Source organism: Carassius gibelio, chromosome A10 (genome assembly GCF_023724105.1).
Source record: "Carassius gibelio isolate Cgi1373 ecotype wild population from Czech Republic chromosome A10, carGib1.2-hapl.c, whole genome shotgun sequence".
In the NCBI taxonomy this organism is placed as follows: domain Eukaryota; kingdom Metazoa; phylum Chordata; class Actinopteri; order Cypriniformes; family Cyprinidae; genus Carassius; species Carassius gibelio.
In genome coordinates, this window is record NC_068380.1 from 23,165,844 (window position 1) to 23,181,570 (window position 15,727).

At 37.0% G+C, this 15,727-nt stretch overlaps 1 protein-coding gene across 1 annotated transcript; it reads left to right on the forward strand.

Annotated features, from left to right (window-relative positions):
• Nucleotides 1–3,768: 3,768 nt before the first annotated feature.
• Nucleotides 3,769–12,482, forward strand: LOC128021571 (bactericidal permeability-increasing protein). Its single transcript, XM_052608889.1, has 16 exons — nucleotides 3,769–3,908; nucleotides 5,350–5,466; nucleotides 5,885–5,999; nucleotides 6,442–6,573; nucleotides 6,680–6,835; nucleotides 7,552–7,615; nucleotides 7,713–7,773; nucleotides 7,888–7,979; nucleotides 8,062–8,238; nucleotides 11,001–11,060; nucleotides 11,352–11,519; nucleotides 11,632–11,699; nucleotides 11,803–11,845; nucleotides 11,927–11,990; nucleotides 12,090–12,166; nucleotides 12,252–12,482. Exons 2-16 carry the CDS (start codon nucleotides 5,364–5,366, stop codon nucleotides 12,291–12,293), a joined length of 1,422 nt encoding a protein of 473 aa, XP_052464849.1. The 5' UTR covers nucleotides 3,769–3,908; nucleotides 5,350–5,363; the 3' UTR covers nucleotides 12,294–12,482.
• Nucleotides 12,483–15,727: the final 3,245 nt, after the last annotated feature.

Sequence of the window (15,727 nt, forward strand, 5' to 3'; positions counted from 1 at the left end):
TGAGAAGTACAGAAAGCCCATTTCTGAGAAGTACATGAAAAGTTAACTAAAAGCATACTTTCCTATTTTTAGTTTAAAAGAAGTATACTAATGGCACACTTGAATAAACATTTATTTCTTATAAAGTCATATTTTTTCGGAAGGGTCACCCCAGCTTTCTGGAGGTTGTTGGTGATTTTACAAAAGTATGTTAGGATTCATTTTCATAGCTTTTATGATTTGTCTGTCATCAACTACTGTTGTTTTTCTCAGCTGATCATTGTTGTCATTGGTTGCTGATGTCACTGGTAGTTTCCAAAGTCTTGAATTCTCCATGTCTTTCCTGTAGTTCTAATTGACTCTTTTCTTTTAGCATCCAAATTGCTTGCTCTGCTTTCAGAATCGGCTTCCTCGTCTTCATCCTGGTTTATCTGTGTCATCACCGAATGCAAGACTTAGAATGCAGAAGCAATGTACATAACTGATAAGACAAATTCTCTGCTTTTAATATCTGAAGAATTAATGCAACAGGACACATCTGAACACTTAGAAAGAACTGTTCCAATACTACATCAGATAGGGAGATGAAATATTAAAAGTGCTGACCTTCTTAGCTGGTAAAACATCTTTGTTTTGAATCATCCAATAATAAAATGTGACATTCTGTAGTTTTGTCTCATATTCATCTTTCAATCATATTTACAGATTTCTTGACTAAACAGCACACAGAACAATTTTGTCTTTACTGTTCTAATACTTATGGAGGGCACTGTATATATATATATATATATATATATATATATATATATATATATATATATATATATATATATATATATATATATATATATATATATATATATATATATATATTGTTATTATTATTATTATTATTTTAATTTTGTGTTTGTTTGTTTTTCATCATTTTATTTTATTTGTCAAACATTGTCACCCAGGTTAAAACAACAGTTCCAATAACTGAATAAAGATAATAATAATAATAATAATATTAATAATAAAGAAAAAGGTAATAATAATGATACATAAAGTAATACAAAGATACTGGGCCCAATAATACACCCAGCATTTTCCCATCCAGCGCCAAGTCGTTTCATTAGCAAATGCATTTGCGCCCATTTGTGCTCCCATTGGTGTGCTGGTCTTTAAAAGAGGTGTGTTCAGGCGCATTGCTGGCACATTGCTATTTAAGTAGCTGAAAATAGACTGTGCCTTAGACCAACTCAAACCTGGTCTAAAGTCTGGTGCAATGTTTTTTCTTTGTTACTTAAAGGGTGTGTTAGTATAGGCGGGTCCACAACGTGCATACACGCTGCTTATTAAACACAGGGACACACAGCAGCACACAAACATGCCAAATATAAAAAATTAAAGGATTGCAATGCATAATAATTTTTTGAAGGCTAATTAAATATAAAAATGCCTACATGTCATAATGGATAGTCATCATATGTATCAGAATTAGGCTATCTATTTGCTTGCACATGAGCAGCTCCATTTCATCTCAGAAACACGTTCTGTCTTTGCGCTTGCCAAATTCTGCCGTGTAAATAGTAAATCCGTCATAGCACAAGCGCAACTGGCTCTTAAAGGGAATGGAGGATGAGACTTTGATTGGTTTATTGCACGTTACGCCCAAGGGAATAGGGACAACCCATTCAGACCATGTGCCCTGGCGCGCCAACCGTTTTTCCATCGTTAAAATAGCAAAAGTTGATTTGCCTCGGAAGGGTCATAAGCGGACACCGATGCCTCTGAAGCTTTCGGACGCCGCCGCTTCGGGAGGGCCGTGAGTGGACGCCGCCACCTCAGAAACCTTGTGGACGGACGCTGCTGCATTGGAAACCTTGTGGAAGGACGCCGTCATCTCGGAAAACTTGTGGACAGATCGTGAGCGGTCACTGCCGCCTCGGGCAATCGCGAGTGGACACCGCCACCTCGGAGGAATCGTGAGTGGATACTGCTGCCTCTGGAACATTCTGAGTGGCCATCGCAGCCTCGGGGGAATTTTGAGTGGCCACTACCACCTCTGGACCTTTCTGAGCAGCCACCGCCGCCTCAGGGCAATCGCGAGCAGACACTGCCGCCTCGAGGGAATCGTGAGCGGACACTGCCACCTCTGGAGCTCTCTGAGCGGCCACCGCCACCTCAGGGGAATTGTGAGTGGACACCACTGCTTCTGGAGCTTTCTGAGTGGCCACCTGTGCCACGGGGGAATCGTGAGCGGACTCCGCCACCTCTGGAGATTTCTGAGTGGCCACCGCCGCCTCAGGGGAATCATGGGCAGTATCTGCCACTTCGTGAGTCTTGCTAGCTGACCATGCTGCTCATACCGACATCAGCTGTGATTCCTGCATGCTGCGTATCAGCCTGTGACACTCCGGAAACACGCGTGAGGCATTGGGTGCAGCCGACGAGGCCTCTGATGACTCCTGGACTGTTGCCTCGGGAGAACTTTGAGCAGGCTCTGCAGCTAACTCCACCCTGACGGCTGATCCACTCAACTGCAACTGCAGAGCCATGTTGATGTAATCCTCCAGCCTCTCTTCGGGGTGCCAGAATGGCATAAGGGACTTGAAGGGCTCGGCTAAGCCTCCCCAGAAACATCAGTCAAGTCTTTTCCGCAGCCAACAACCGAGCTGCCCCCACGAAGTCCCTTGCGTAATCCTCAATCTCCCTGGTGGACATCAAGGAACTTCCCTGCTGGACCCATGTTGCTGGCTGGATTCTGTCACATCACGGCAAAAAGCACTGTGGAATAAACAGGGTCTGTGTCCAAATGTAGGGAAGCACTTTTAATAAACTGAAACAAAAAGGCCAACAAGGCAAAACAAAGCAGGTTTAACCTCGGCAACAGCTAATCAACATAACATACATACTTAACAAATAACAATTAATCCAGCCAAACAGAGTGGTAAGTGAAAGGAGAATATATAGTCTGTGACACTGGGCACTGGGTGTATGTGTGTGTGTGTGTGTGTGTGTGTGTGTGTGGGCATGTTTTTGTGACATATCAGGACACAACTCTGTATAATGACATGGGTATGACACAGGTATTACAAGGAGAGGGTGACTTATGAGGACATAACCCATGTCCCCATTTTTCAAAACACTTATAAATCATACAGAATGAGTTTTTTGAGAAAGTAAAAATGCACAAAGTTTCCTGTGAGGGTTAGGTTTAGGGGTAGGGTTGGTGAATGGCGATAGAATATACAGTTTCTACAGTATAAAAACCATTACGCCTATGGGATGTCCCCACTTTTCACAAAAACAAACGTGTGTGTGTGTGTGTGTGTGTGTGTGTGTGTGTGAGATTGAGTGACCAGGTGTTTAGAGTTTGGAGTAAATGAGTCCGGGAGAAAGGGAAGAGTGGTGAGAGCGAGCAACACCGGTTCCGGACTCATGACACATTTCAGTCAAATGTAATTTATGCAACATTTCAAACCCATAGGGGGAAAATCAAGCCATGTCTTAAAAAGTAGCCCAATTCCATTGAAAACATACAACAATAACATACTTGTCTATGTACTCTTAATGTACATCAGTTCCACAAAAGAATCAAAAAGAAGAATTAAAAGAATTAAAAGAATTAGAAGAATTAAAAATAAAAAAAAACTTTATCCATTGAGACACACCAGGACTTTCTTTAACTATAAATATTTATTTAGAAAATGTAAAGAATGCAAAGTTTACAAGCTTTGATTTATGAAGGGTCTGTTTCCTCAGGTTGTGTATGGTCACCAGAGCATGTCACTGGTTAAGTGAATTTGAAGAGACTCTCTTCCTGTTGCTTTGAATTAGTGCTGTATGTCTCTCTTACAGTTTCACTCAGTGCTGCTGCCAGCTAGCGAGCAGACAGTTCATGCATCCAGACAGGAAGAGACCAAACCACTTCACAACAGTTTAAGGTCAGTGCACATTTATATTTATATTTGTATTTATATATTTATATTTACCCGAAAAACACCAGCCTACATATGTGTGAAATGTATTTTTCTTTTTTTCTGATCTTCTTGGATCATATCTGTAATTATAATGAAAGTGTTTTTTTTACAGACTGAGTCATTTATTTACTTGTGAATATGGCGCATAAGAGATCTGTGTTAACCGATATTCATTTTGTGTAAATATCATGTATTGTGTTCCATATATGGTTAATTTCGATACACAAAATACTGGTGTAAAATTTCCAAACTTTGTAAAAGATGAATAAAAGATTTCCTGTATATGTTATACTTTTTCTATAGCAGGAAGTAAACCCAAGTCACATGACACATTCCTGCAAAATATCTTATCTGCATTTTTTAAATTCTAGCTCGCCTTAATTCAGTGTAAGTATCAACTTGTTCACAGTCATGTGGCTTTATCTGAATGCAAGACAAAGGTCTCATTCAGGGCAACATAACAAATTAGGACATTGCTTGTTTCAGCCATTTCCTTATTCTCCAGCAAAAGCAGAGAGCCAGTAGTTGATGTCAAATGATAGGCTATTATGTGGTCACTTAATATCTTATGTACTATAAATATATGGGAGCTTACTGTAATTGAGTTCAGAAAAGCTAACTTAGGCTGTATGATATAGCTTTTATATGTCAGTTTCACAGATTCCCAAATAGCATGTTAAGCATGTAGACACTGTTACACCTTACCTAGGGAAGAAGCGCAACCTGAAAGGACTTGCATGGACAAAAGCTTTGCAACAACAAGATATTGGAAGTTCAAGTCCAGGAGCTGTCAAGGCCAAAATAACAAACAAAAACTATTAGTTTTTAAACCTTTATCTTACCTAACCAAAAAAACAAAACAAAAAAACAAGTACAGTTCACTGCCCTAACAACCTAGGCTTAAAACTGAGATCACAAAGGTTTACAAAAATAAATGTATCCCAATTTTTGTATTTTTAAGCAATTTTTACCAAGTTTTGGGAAGCTGTTTTGACTGTGTTGAATGAAAGAGGATATTTATTTTCACTTGGGAAAGGTCAATTCAACTGGGTCAGACCAGCAACTTAGTCATATGGTAGATTAACAAACTGTGTATATAAAAACTTTGATGAAGACATAGAAACCAGTAATTATCTTAAAAATATGTTCTTCATAAACAATTCATTTGCCAGTTTCGAGTTTGTTTACTTGGGAGATGTCACAGGCAAAAAAAAAAAAAAATTAAAGCTGATTGCTGATTTTTGAAGTGCTGATTTGGTTGAACAGGAGAAGAGCTGTCTGCAGTTGTATTAACAGTGTCTGTTTTTAAAATAGAATCAACTGGATTAGACTGAAGGCAATTACATGGATCTTCTATTCAACTGAAAACACTTATTCTTATGCCCATGATGTGTGTCTCTCATAGGCTAGATTGAAGTCATGTTCCTCTGGTGTGCTCTGGTTCTTGTGAACCTGGTTTCTGTCGCTACAGGCACCAATGCAGGAGTTAAAGTCAGACTAACTCAGAAGGGGCTTGAGTATGGTAAGTAAACACAACAATAATTATTGTAACCCTGTAGAATTAATACAATTAAATAAAATCTGTAATTTATCTGATGTTATGGAACAAAACCTAGTTTTCATACGGTTAAAAAAACTCTGTGTATCATGTGTATGTACAGAGTTTAGCCTTCTTTTTTTATCTCTCATGCCTTAATGAAGATATCAGGGTGGATAGGTCACTAAAAAGGGGGCCTTTTTTAGAGGCCTGTCTAAAAAAATAAATTAAAATAACTTTTTGTTAAACTTTTTGATTAACTTGTAGGTAATCGGTTTATGCTTATGACAGTATATACATTAATATGGGTATGAACTTTGTGGAAAATCATAATATCTCAGACAGATCTCAGGGCACTCATTCTGAGGTACAGCTTCTAAATGTGGCTTTCTTTTGATTGCAGGTCGACAGATTGGAATTGCCTCAATCCAGCAGAAACTCAGAACTATTAAATTGCCCGATATAAGTGGCACAGAAAAGGTGGATCCTATTGGAAAAGTCCAATATAGTTTTACAGGGTGAGATCAGTGTCACTTTTAATTCATGGTCCTATAAATAAAGGTTAAACTTAGTTGACACATTGAAAATTACCTTTGAGTAATTCTTTGAAACACATGATTTCCAATTGATTTGTATACTCCACATAATTTCAAGTGTTTTTTTAAGTGTTGTTATTTTAGAATAGTTGTATAGTGATTTACACTGACAAATAAAACAAATACGATGGAGATAAAATAGATATTTACTTGGTCTTGCAAAATGATAAAAAAAAAAAAAAAATTTCCACTCAGACAGGATTATTTGGTGTATAATACACATTATTGTCTATATTTTAATTAAATAAAGTGTTGAACATATGAGGTTGGAAAGGCACTGAAGAAAAGGAAGGATGAGTTATTGGATTGTTGGGAATATGCTTATAATTGCATATAGCAAAATCTTCTATGATATATCTATTAGGATGCAGATTGTAAACCTGGGACTTCCCAAGTCAGCACTGACTTTAGTTCCTGGTACTGGAGTCATGCTCTCAATTGGCAATGCCTACATTAATCTGCATGGAAACTGGAGAGTCAAATACCTCAGGATCATGTAAGTCGAGTGTCCACATGATTAATTGAAACTAAACTAAATTAACAAATTAAATTCAGGAATAATGTAAAAGACATTATATAGTATCTGATCTCTTTGTACACAGAAAAGACAGTGGATCCTTTGATCTGGTTGTTAGTGAACTGACCATTAGCACCACTGTTGCAGTCATGAGTGATGACACTGGCCGCCCAACAGTCAGCATGACCAACTGTGCAGCAACTGTGGGAAGTGTCAATGTAAAATTTCACGGTGGGGCAAGGTAACATTATTCAACTAACACACAGCAGTCAAGCCAAAATTCATTGCTAAAGTCAATGTTGAATGCATATTACGTCAGTGTACATCACAATTCAAATAAATTGGAAATCTTTCAATAGAGTTGCTCTTTCAAATTAAATGTTTAATGCGGAAGAAGCCATTCCATAAATTAGCGCTGTACAAAGGTTCTTCTCTACAAATATTATGTAACAATAAAAAAGAGGAAGATCTCTGAGGGAAGTGCAATCCTCTGTTTTTAAACTGATGGAAGTGAAAGTAGCGAGACAATGGCAGGAGTCTTCATAGTCTTATAAGTATCAGAAATGTTTGTTGACCTTAAGCAGTTAAGCGATCACTTAGAAGGGTTTAGCTTTGGATAATGTTAGTTTGTATTTATACAACAGAACAGAACCTTTTAAAAAATGTCCTTTAGTAACTCATGTCACATGGTTGTATGCATGAGAATGGTACACAGTTGTTTGTAAATTTTAAATGCTATAGAGTTAGAATTAACTTCTTAACTCTTTTTGAAAAGCTCATCAATTTATTTGTTGCATTAAACATTTCCGATAGTTAAATATCAGTTAATAAAAAATTTCAACAATTCATGATATTATTTGACCATAGACTTAAATACCTGAAACCCATTTTACACCTAATGACTGTTTATACAAACATTAAATTGTTTGCACTTTTATTTTCCTGTATTCATGACAGCTGGTTATATAACCTCTTCAGTTCCTTCATTAATAAGGCTTTACGCAATGCTCTGCAGAAACAGGTAAGGAATTTAGGCTGCGAATACCCTCTTTATTACACACTAAATGTGTGCTGTTAAACATACTGGATTTTAACATTCAATCTATCTGCCATTTCAGATCTGCCCATTGGTGGCTGATTCCATTGCTGACATAAACCCCCACCTGAAAACATTAAATGGTGATATAATAAATCATTATTTATCAATTATTCACATTTCTGATTTGGTATGAAAATCAGCTTCATTCAATTCATTTTAAGTACATTCAAAAAATTTCTGTGTTGATTCACCAGTTTTAGCCAAAGTAGATCAATATGCTGAAATTGAATACTCCATGGTGGGGTCTCCTGTCATTTCTAATACTTCCATTGACTTGGGTTTAAAGGTAATCTTAAGCACTACCATGTGTGGTATGTTTTGAAACACATAGCAACATAACTGAATTTAGATGTTTTCACATTTTATAGGGTGAATTCTACAACATTGGACAACACAAGGAACCCCCCTTTTCCCCAACACCTTTCTCATTGCCATCCCAGGACACAGATATGCTGTACATTGGAGTATCTGCCTTTACCCTCAACTCAGCAGGCTTTGTGTACAACAGAGCTGGTGCCCTCCGCCTCTACATCACTGATGACATGGTGAGATTAATTAAATATGAAGAGTCACTCAAATCTGAAAGTTCAATAGATGTGCAATAGCTGTCTTTTTGATAGATTGTCAATAAGTAATTGTCATGATATTAGCACACAGACTTTACAGTTTGAGTCAAAAATTCAAGAACAAACATTAAAAAAAGAGTGTCATATCTGAATGAACCGCAGCACTGTATTGACTGCTACAGCATTACTTATTTACAAATAGGGAAAAAAAGGTAAGCCTTATTTTTATCAGTTGACACCAAAATAACATAAAAATAGCAATATCTGAACCTAAACTGGATGAATATGATCATATGACTCAAGATGTATCACACTTAAGCAAGAAAACCATAGAAACTTATTTTAATTTTGGGCTTTTCATCAGTCTTCATTTGAATAATTTATTGTATCATCACTGTTTTAATGGCACTATTTCCATACATATTTTTAATCTGGAGAAAATATAGTCAAGACACCTTTATTTATATAGTGCTTTAAACAAAAAAGACATTGAGTCATAGCAACTGAACAAGATTAATTAGGAAAACAATAGTGTGTCAATAATGCAAAATGACAGTTGAATGCAGTTCATCAATAAATTCAGTGATGTCATCATCTCAGTTCAGTTTAAATAGTATCTGTGCTAGAGCTGTAATCGGGCCTTAAAAGTTAGGCCCGACAGGACCCGAGCCCGACAGGTTTCGGCCCGAGCCCGACAAGAAAATTTTGATTGACAGCTTTTTTAAAGACCGAACCCGTTTACAGCCCGACATTATTCAAATGTGCGCACGCACACAGCTCTTTTGCCTTTTGCCAACAATGAGCAATTTATTCATGTTTTAACATAATTTACTCAACAATAACGTAGACTAGACCACTTGGAAGTTGGAATAAAGAAATAAAATAAGTCCTGTGTCACATCGTAACATCTCAGCATTCTAGACCAACGCACCAATAAAAACGAGTCATTTAAAAAAAAAAAAAAATTAAGATACATTTTAAATTAAGATGGGTATTTGGCAATAACGAAATTAAGATAAAGGCTCCGCCGGATTTGCTTTATTTAATAAAAGAATAATGCCAACATTAGCGTAAACACTCTGTCAACATTATGCATTTAAGACTCAATGAATATTTAGTTATCATTTGAAAAACCTTTACTCACAGAGATTAGGCTAGGTTTACATGTTTATGTGGAGGAAAATGATTGAATCCACTGTAGATGTCTTTAGCGCGTTCCTGCGCTCACTGATGGTGCATCATTATTCACTCATTATTCTCATTATAAGCATGGTTAAAACTTTTCCACACCTCAAAGTTTGCTTTAGTTGCTGGTGCAACCAAAACGTAATCACCAGAGGCAAGCCTCCATTACACCTGCTCAGCATTCATTTTCGCATCTTTCTCGTGCTAATCGAAACACATCACATGACCGCTCGTTTACCTCGCAAACCGGAGTGCAAGCCCGAGCCCGGCCCGAGCCCGCGTAAGATGATAGAAATTAAGCCCGAACCCGACCGAACCCGTCGGGTCCCGACGGGTCCCGTCGGGTTCGGGCAAAGATCTTCAGCTCTAATCTGTGCAATCATTTGCAATCAAGTTAACAATATCGCTGTAAATGAAGTGACCCCAACTAAGCAAGCAAGAGGCGGCAGCGGCAAGGAACCAAAACTCCATCGGTAACAGAATGGAGAAAAAAACTTGGGAGAAACCAGGCTCAGCTCGGGGGCCAGTTCTCCTCTGACCAGATGAAACCAGTAGTTCAATTCCAGGCAAAGTCAGCAAAGTCAGATTGTTTCCGGTGGTCGTCTGAGACAAAGTCTTTGCAGGGGATCTGTATCTGGGGCTTTAGTTGCCCTGGTCTCTGCTGTCTTTCAGGGCTGTAGAGGTCCTTTCTAGATGCTGATCCACCATCTGGTCTGGATACGTACTGGATCCAGGTGACTGCAGTGATCCTCTGACTTGGATACCAACTGGATCTGGTGGCTACGGTGACCTCGGAATAAGAGAGAAACAGATTAATATTAGCATAGATTTCATTCTTCTAATGATGTAGCAAGTATATCAGGAGTTATAGGAAGTGTTCCCTGTTCCGGTTTACCTAATTAATGTAGCCTAAAAATCCTTTAACAGATTAGGATATTAGAAGCATATTAGTGTGTTATGTGCCAGGTTAAAGTGATGAGTCTTTAATCTAGATTTAAACCATATAATGGAATTTGACCATGTCTGGTTTGCTTGGAACAAAACACACTGAAATCACGATTTCAGTGTGGCAATTACCAAAAGTCTTGTTCATTTACCATTGAAAGATTTCTGCAAAAAATTTTATATATATATATATATATATATATATATATATATATATATATATATATATATATATATATATATATATATTTGTAATTAATTTCTAGCAGGGCTACCACATTTTTTTTCTGCCATCACCCACCCCAGGGTCTGGCAGCAATGTATTCCCCCACATGTGACCACCCTGTTAGAATGTTCTCTTTATGAGCTTCCTTTTTGCATTGTCCCCCTTGGTGCAGGTGCCAATTCTGTCAAAAAGAGGCATTACAAACGTTTTAAGAATTTTCACTGCATCATTTGGGATTTCCTTTAAGACTTCCATTATATATAGTATATATAACACAGTGATGACAGAACTAGAATGGCCAGAACTTTGATCTGCTGGTTTGTTCTTCATAGAAGTCTACCTGATAGCAGCTACTTTTATAATTTATTATGTTTGTTTTTTGCAGATTCCCTCTGGCTCTCCAATTCGTCTGAACACAAATACATTTGGCGCATTCATTCCTCAAGTATGAAAATAAATAGATATGTTCAGTCAATAAATTAAAAACACATTCAAACACACACACAGTTTTTTACAGTACAAACTCACACAATATTTAAAAAATAAAAAATAAGAATAATGGATTCTGTATGAATTATAATCTTGTTACCTCAAGAAGACAAAAAAAGTCCCCACAAAGTCAAAAGTTACTGGTATTACTACTATCATTCTGGGGACATTTGATCCCAATAATGTGGGAATACCAGGCACATACTGTACATTCACACAAAATTAACTCTAAGATGACTCTTTTCAGATTCAGAAAATGTATCCTGGTCTAATGATGAAGTTGTTGGTTGAGACAGTGAAGGAGCCCCTCATGACATTTGAACCGAACAACATGACTGTTCAGGCCAGCAGTACAGTGACAGCTTATGCAATTCAGCCCAACAGCACACTATCTCCACTCTTTGTCCTCAATCTAGTGAGTCTAGTTGGTCACCAGGAGGAGGGATAATCAAAAAATTAATTTAAATGAGGTATGATTTTTTAAATTTTTATTAATGGATTTAATGGGTTTCCCCTTCAACGAACAGGAGGGCAGCGTCAGTACTCACATATATGTGACTGAGCTCAAACTGGCAGGAAATGTGACCCTAAACAAGTGAGTTTTGGAGCAATAATTGCATACTATAAATACTACTAGATATGTGTTTATGTTCTTAAATTATTAAAGAATTGATACAAACTATAATTCTCTTGAGCAGAATTGATATGAGCTTAGCAAAAAGCTACGTAGGACCATTCCAGGTACGGAGAAACTAGGAAATGTGTTAAAAACGGACCTAAAAGCATTAATTCAGAATCTAATCATAAAATTTTTATCAACAGGTGAAATCCCTTAACAATATTGTCACAATAGTCTTGAAGTTTGCCGTCATCCCCAAGGTTAATGGTAAGAGTTTATTATAATTATCTTTTCTTGTTGGCATTTTAAGTGAAAAAATATTATTTAATTTTTATTGTTATTTACTCATGGGATTTTTCTTTTCAGCTCGTTTACAGGAAGGTTATCCACTTCCTGCCATTGGAAAGATGCAGCTTGTAAACAGTCAACTCCAGGTTCTGAAGGTAAGCTTTTGTATATATCATTGTGATACTTTTTTATATAGAGACTATATTGTCATAATAATAATAATAATAAAAATTCCCACAGGACTACTTGTTGATTGGAACGGATGTTCAGTTCACAGGATAAATCTGAACGAAATTGACAAAGGAAAGTAAATAAATAAATAAATATCTACTACTGAAGACAATGTTTTTAAAGTTGATTTCTTTTTTATTTTTTGAAAAAGAAATAATTTACATTTATTACCTTTCTAACTTTGCCTCACATACATGTTTTGAATAAATAAACCTGAGGACACTTCCCCCCACAAAGCCATATTTCTGTTGGGCCTCTCTATACAACTTTTATTAGGTTTTATAATTTAGTGGTACACTGTAAAAAATGACTGTAAAATACAAACCTGTTCAATGGTTAAAGGGGGGGTGAAATGCTATTTCATGCATACTGAGTTTTTTACACTGTTAAAGAGTTGGATTCCCATGCTAAACATGGACAAAGTTTCAAAAATTAAGTTGTACGTTTGAAGGAGTATTTTTGTTCCCAAAATACTCCTTCCGGTTTGTCACAAGTTTCAGAAAGTTTTTTTCGAGTATGGCTCTGTGTGACGTTAGATGGAGCGGAATTTCCTTATATGGGTCCTGAGGCACTTCTGCCGGAAGAGCGCGCGCTCCAGTATAGCAGAGCACTCGCTCGGAGCGAGTCGTTGCTGCTGCTGCTTTCGTTCAGTTTCAGCCTCTGGATCTGATTCTGGATCATAAATAAACGGCTGAATCTGACTGTAAGCCATGGTTTGTTTTGGATGATGGGTTTTCCCTCATGGTATATGGAATATAATAAAACTAAAGACTTTTTGGATTTATGAAGGATGCAGTACTACTCTATAGGTACTCAAGATTAACAGGATATTGAGTGAAAACGAGCATTTCACCCCCCCTTTAATGTAAAAACCGTAAACTTTGCATTTCACATTTTGTCTGAATTTGTTTATCCTTTTAAATAACTACGTTTTTTTCTTAATTTTATGTTTATTATTAGGGTTGTATATATTACATATAATGTTGTTAAATTAATTTTTATTGCATATTTCAGTTAAAAATTTTTAACTGATTTAAACTCATTTAAAAATGAGTAGTATTATGATGGTGTTTAGCGCTTGTGTGAATGGCACTGAGCACCTTCTATGTATCTTATTATTTAAAAGCTGCTTGTGATGAATTTTCTCATCAACACCTGCTTTTGGTGGTTATTTACGGTGGCCGAGAGATCTCAACGCACTGCAATTTAAGAAAACACATGCAAACTGAAAAAACACCAGCAAATAAAAAAAAACATCTTCATCAGTTTGACAACACAAGTGCTGCAAATCCTTCACAACACATGCATATAACGAAACGCCCTGCAAAATCTCACAACACATGCATATAACGAAACGCACTGCAAATCCTTCACAACACATGCATATAACGAAACGCACTACAAATCCTTCACAACACATGCATATCGAAACGCGCTGCAAATAGCACTGACCACAATGGAAATATTTCAAGGAGACTTCAAAAACTGTAGGACACGGCTTGGATTTGCTTATTGTGCAGTGGCTATTAGTCAGTTGATGGTGAACTGAAAAAAAAAAATTTTTTATGGTGTTTTATGGTGCATTTTGAAAGCACTGAATCCCTATAGAAATCGCAATTCATTCGATCCTTAGCATTTTGAATCGATTACTGTCCAAGATCAGCGATTCACGATTCAAAAATCATGTTTCAAGATCGATGCATATGAATCGACAGGGTTTGTAATCGATGCATCGAGAAAACGAGTGAATCGTTACACCCCTACTAGCAACTCTTTCCATGGAGGACATTGAAGATATCTACCTATTCTGAACCATTATAACCAGTCTTCTGCTGACTGGATTAGGCATCGCCCTGGGTTATCGAAGAATTCAGAAAACGGGAACAGCTGTCCAATGCCTCATAAGGCTGTCTATCATGATTGAAGCAGTGGGCAGAGCGGTCAGCACTGAGACTGAGACTATTAACTGCAATATGGATACCATCACGGAGAAGCTCACTGCTTTGCAAAGGAAAATGGATGGATTTGGAGACCAGAATGGACAAAGAGAGTAGTCGGGTAAATTGGAATGCGGCTACTCGCCCCATGACCAGACAATCGCAATCTTATCTAATTCTAAAACCACAGCTGCCATTTTTTTTACTGTATATTTTACGGATTTTTTCTTTACAGTGAGATTCGACTTCAAATAGGAGACTTATTTTTCTTAGCTTTAATCTTTTTTTAACAGTAGTCAGTTTATTTTGTGCTTAAAATGGCAGGCAATGGTGCTACAGTATAAGGTTCTTATAGCATCAGCTACTGAGTAGTGTCAAATGAATTTATGAAAGGGAACCTCTCATTATCTATGTATTGTAAACCTGGTTCACTTAGTAATGATTCCTTATGCCTTTGGTTTGATTTCCAGACACAAAGCTGGCAAAATATTTACCTTGCATGCAGGTTAAGTTGCTCTGAATAAAATCATCTGAAAAGGCAAAAATGTAAATATGCAAAATATGCAAATGATATTTACTCATGAAATCTTTCTCTCAGATTATTTAGAGGTTTGCAACATGTAAACACCCAACGACAAGTTTTGTAAACTGCCTCACCTTGAAGAGTGAGAAATGCAGGGTTTGAACTGCAGTCATCTAAAATGCAGAACATGGCTGACGGACCTAACTCACAATAAAGGGCCCAACATCAACCATGGATGTTATAATCACAAAAATATATTGCATTGAAACATTAGCACATTAGTCTGCATGTATACTGCAACACCAAATGCACAGATCTATTTTTAATCACATTGCTGAAGACTTCAACAAATCTGAAAAACTGAAGCTTTTGACATGCATCACAGAGCACAAAACTAGGGCTGGAAAATATGTTGATATTTATCTAGTGTCTGCGATATAATGTATCACCAGGGATTTTGCTATAGTGTGTGTATAGGGGTATGTAAATACATTCACAGACCACTTTCTTAAATACATCTTTTCGACTGCTTGTTAACGCAAATATGATAATAAAAAAGACATTCGAAAGACGATGTCTTCAAACCGAACATCAGAATGGAGAAAAAAACGGTGATTTAAGCGACTTTGAACATGGAATGGAATGGCTATTGGTGACTGTAGGACCTTGGATTTACAGACAAAGGTCTTACATTTTTTTTGAAAATATATAGTTATATAGTGGGCAAAAATGCCTTGTTGATGCCTTTATTGACACACCATTTTCCTATTTAATACTGTAAAGCTGCTCTGACATAATCTGTATTGTACGAAGTACTATATACTGTAAATAAAGCTGACTTGACTTGTTAATGCCAGAGGTCAGAGGAGAAGGGCCAGACTGGTTTGATCTTATAGAAAGACAACAGTAACTAAAATAACCATTTGTTACAACCCAGGTATGAAGAACAGCATCTCTGAATGCACAACATGTTGAATGCTGAAGCACACAGGCTTCAGCAGCAGAAGACCACACCGGTCTGCTGT

Coding starts and splice junctions, on each gene's coding strand:
- LOC128021571 (XM_052608889.1), top strand. CDS start 5,364: ATGTTCCTCTGGTGTGCTCTGGTTCTTGTGAACCTGGTTTCTGTCGCT. Junction 11,061..11,351: donor TTGGCGCATTCATTCCTCAA/GTATGAAAATAA, acceptor GACTCTTTTCAG/ATTCAGAAAATGTATCCTGG. Junction 11,700..11,802: donor GGAAATGTGACCCTAAACAA/GTGAGTTTTGGA, acceptor TCTCTTGAGCAG/AATTGATATGAGCTTAGCAA.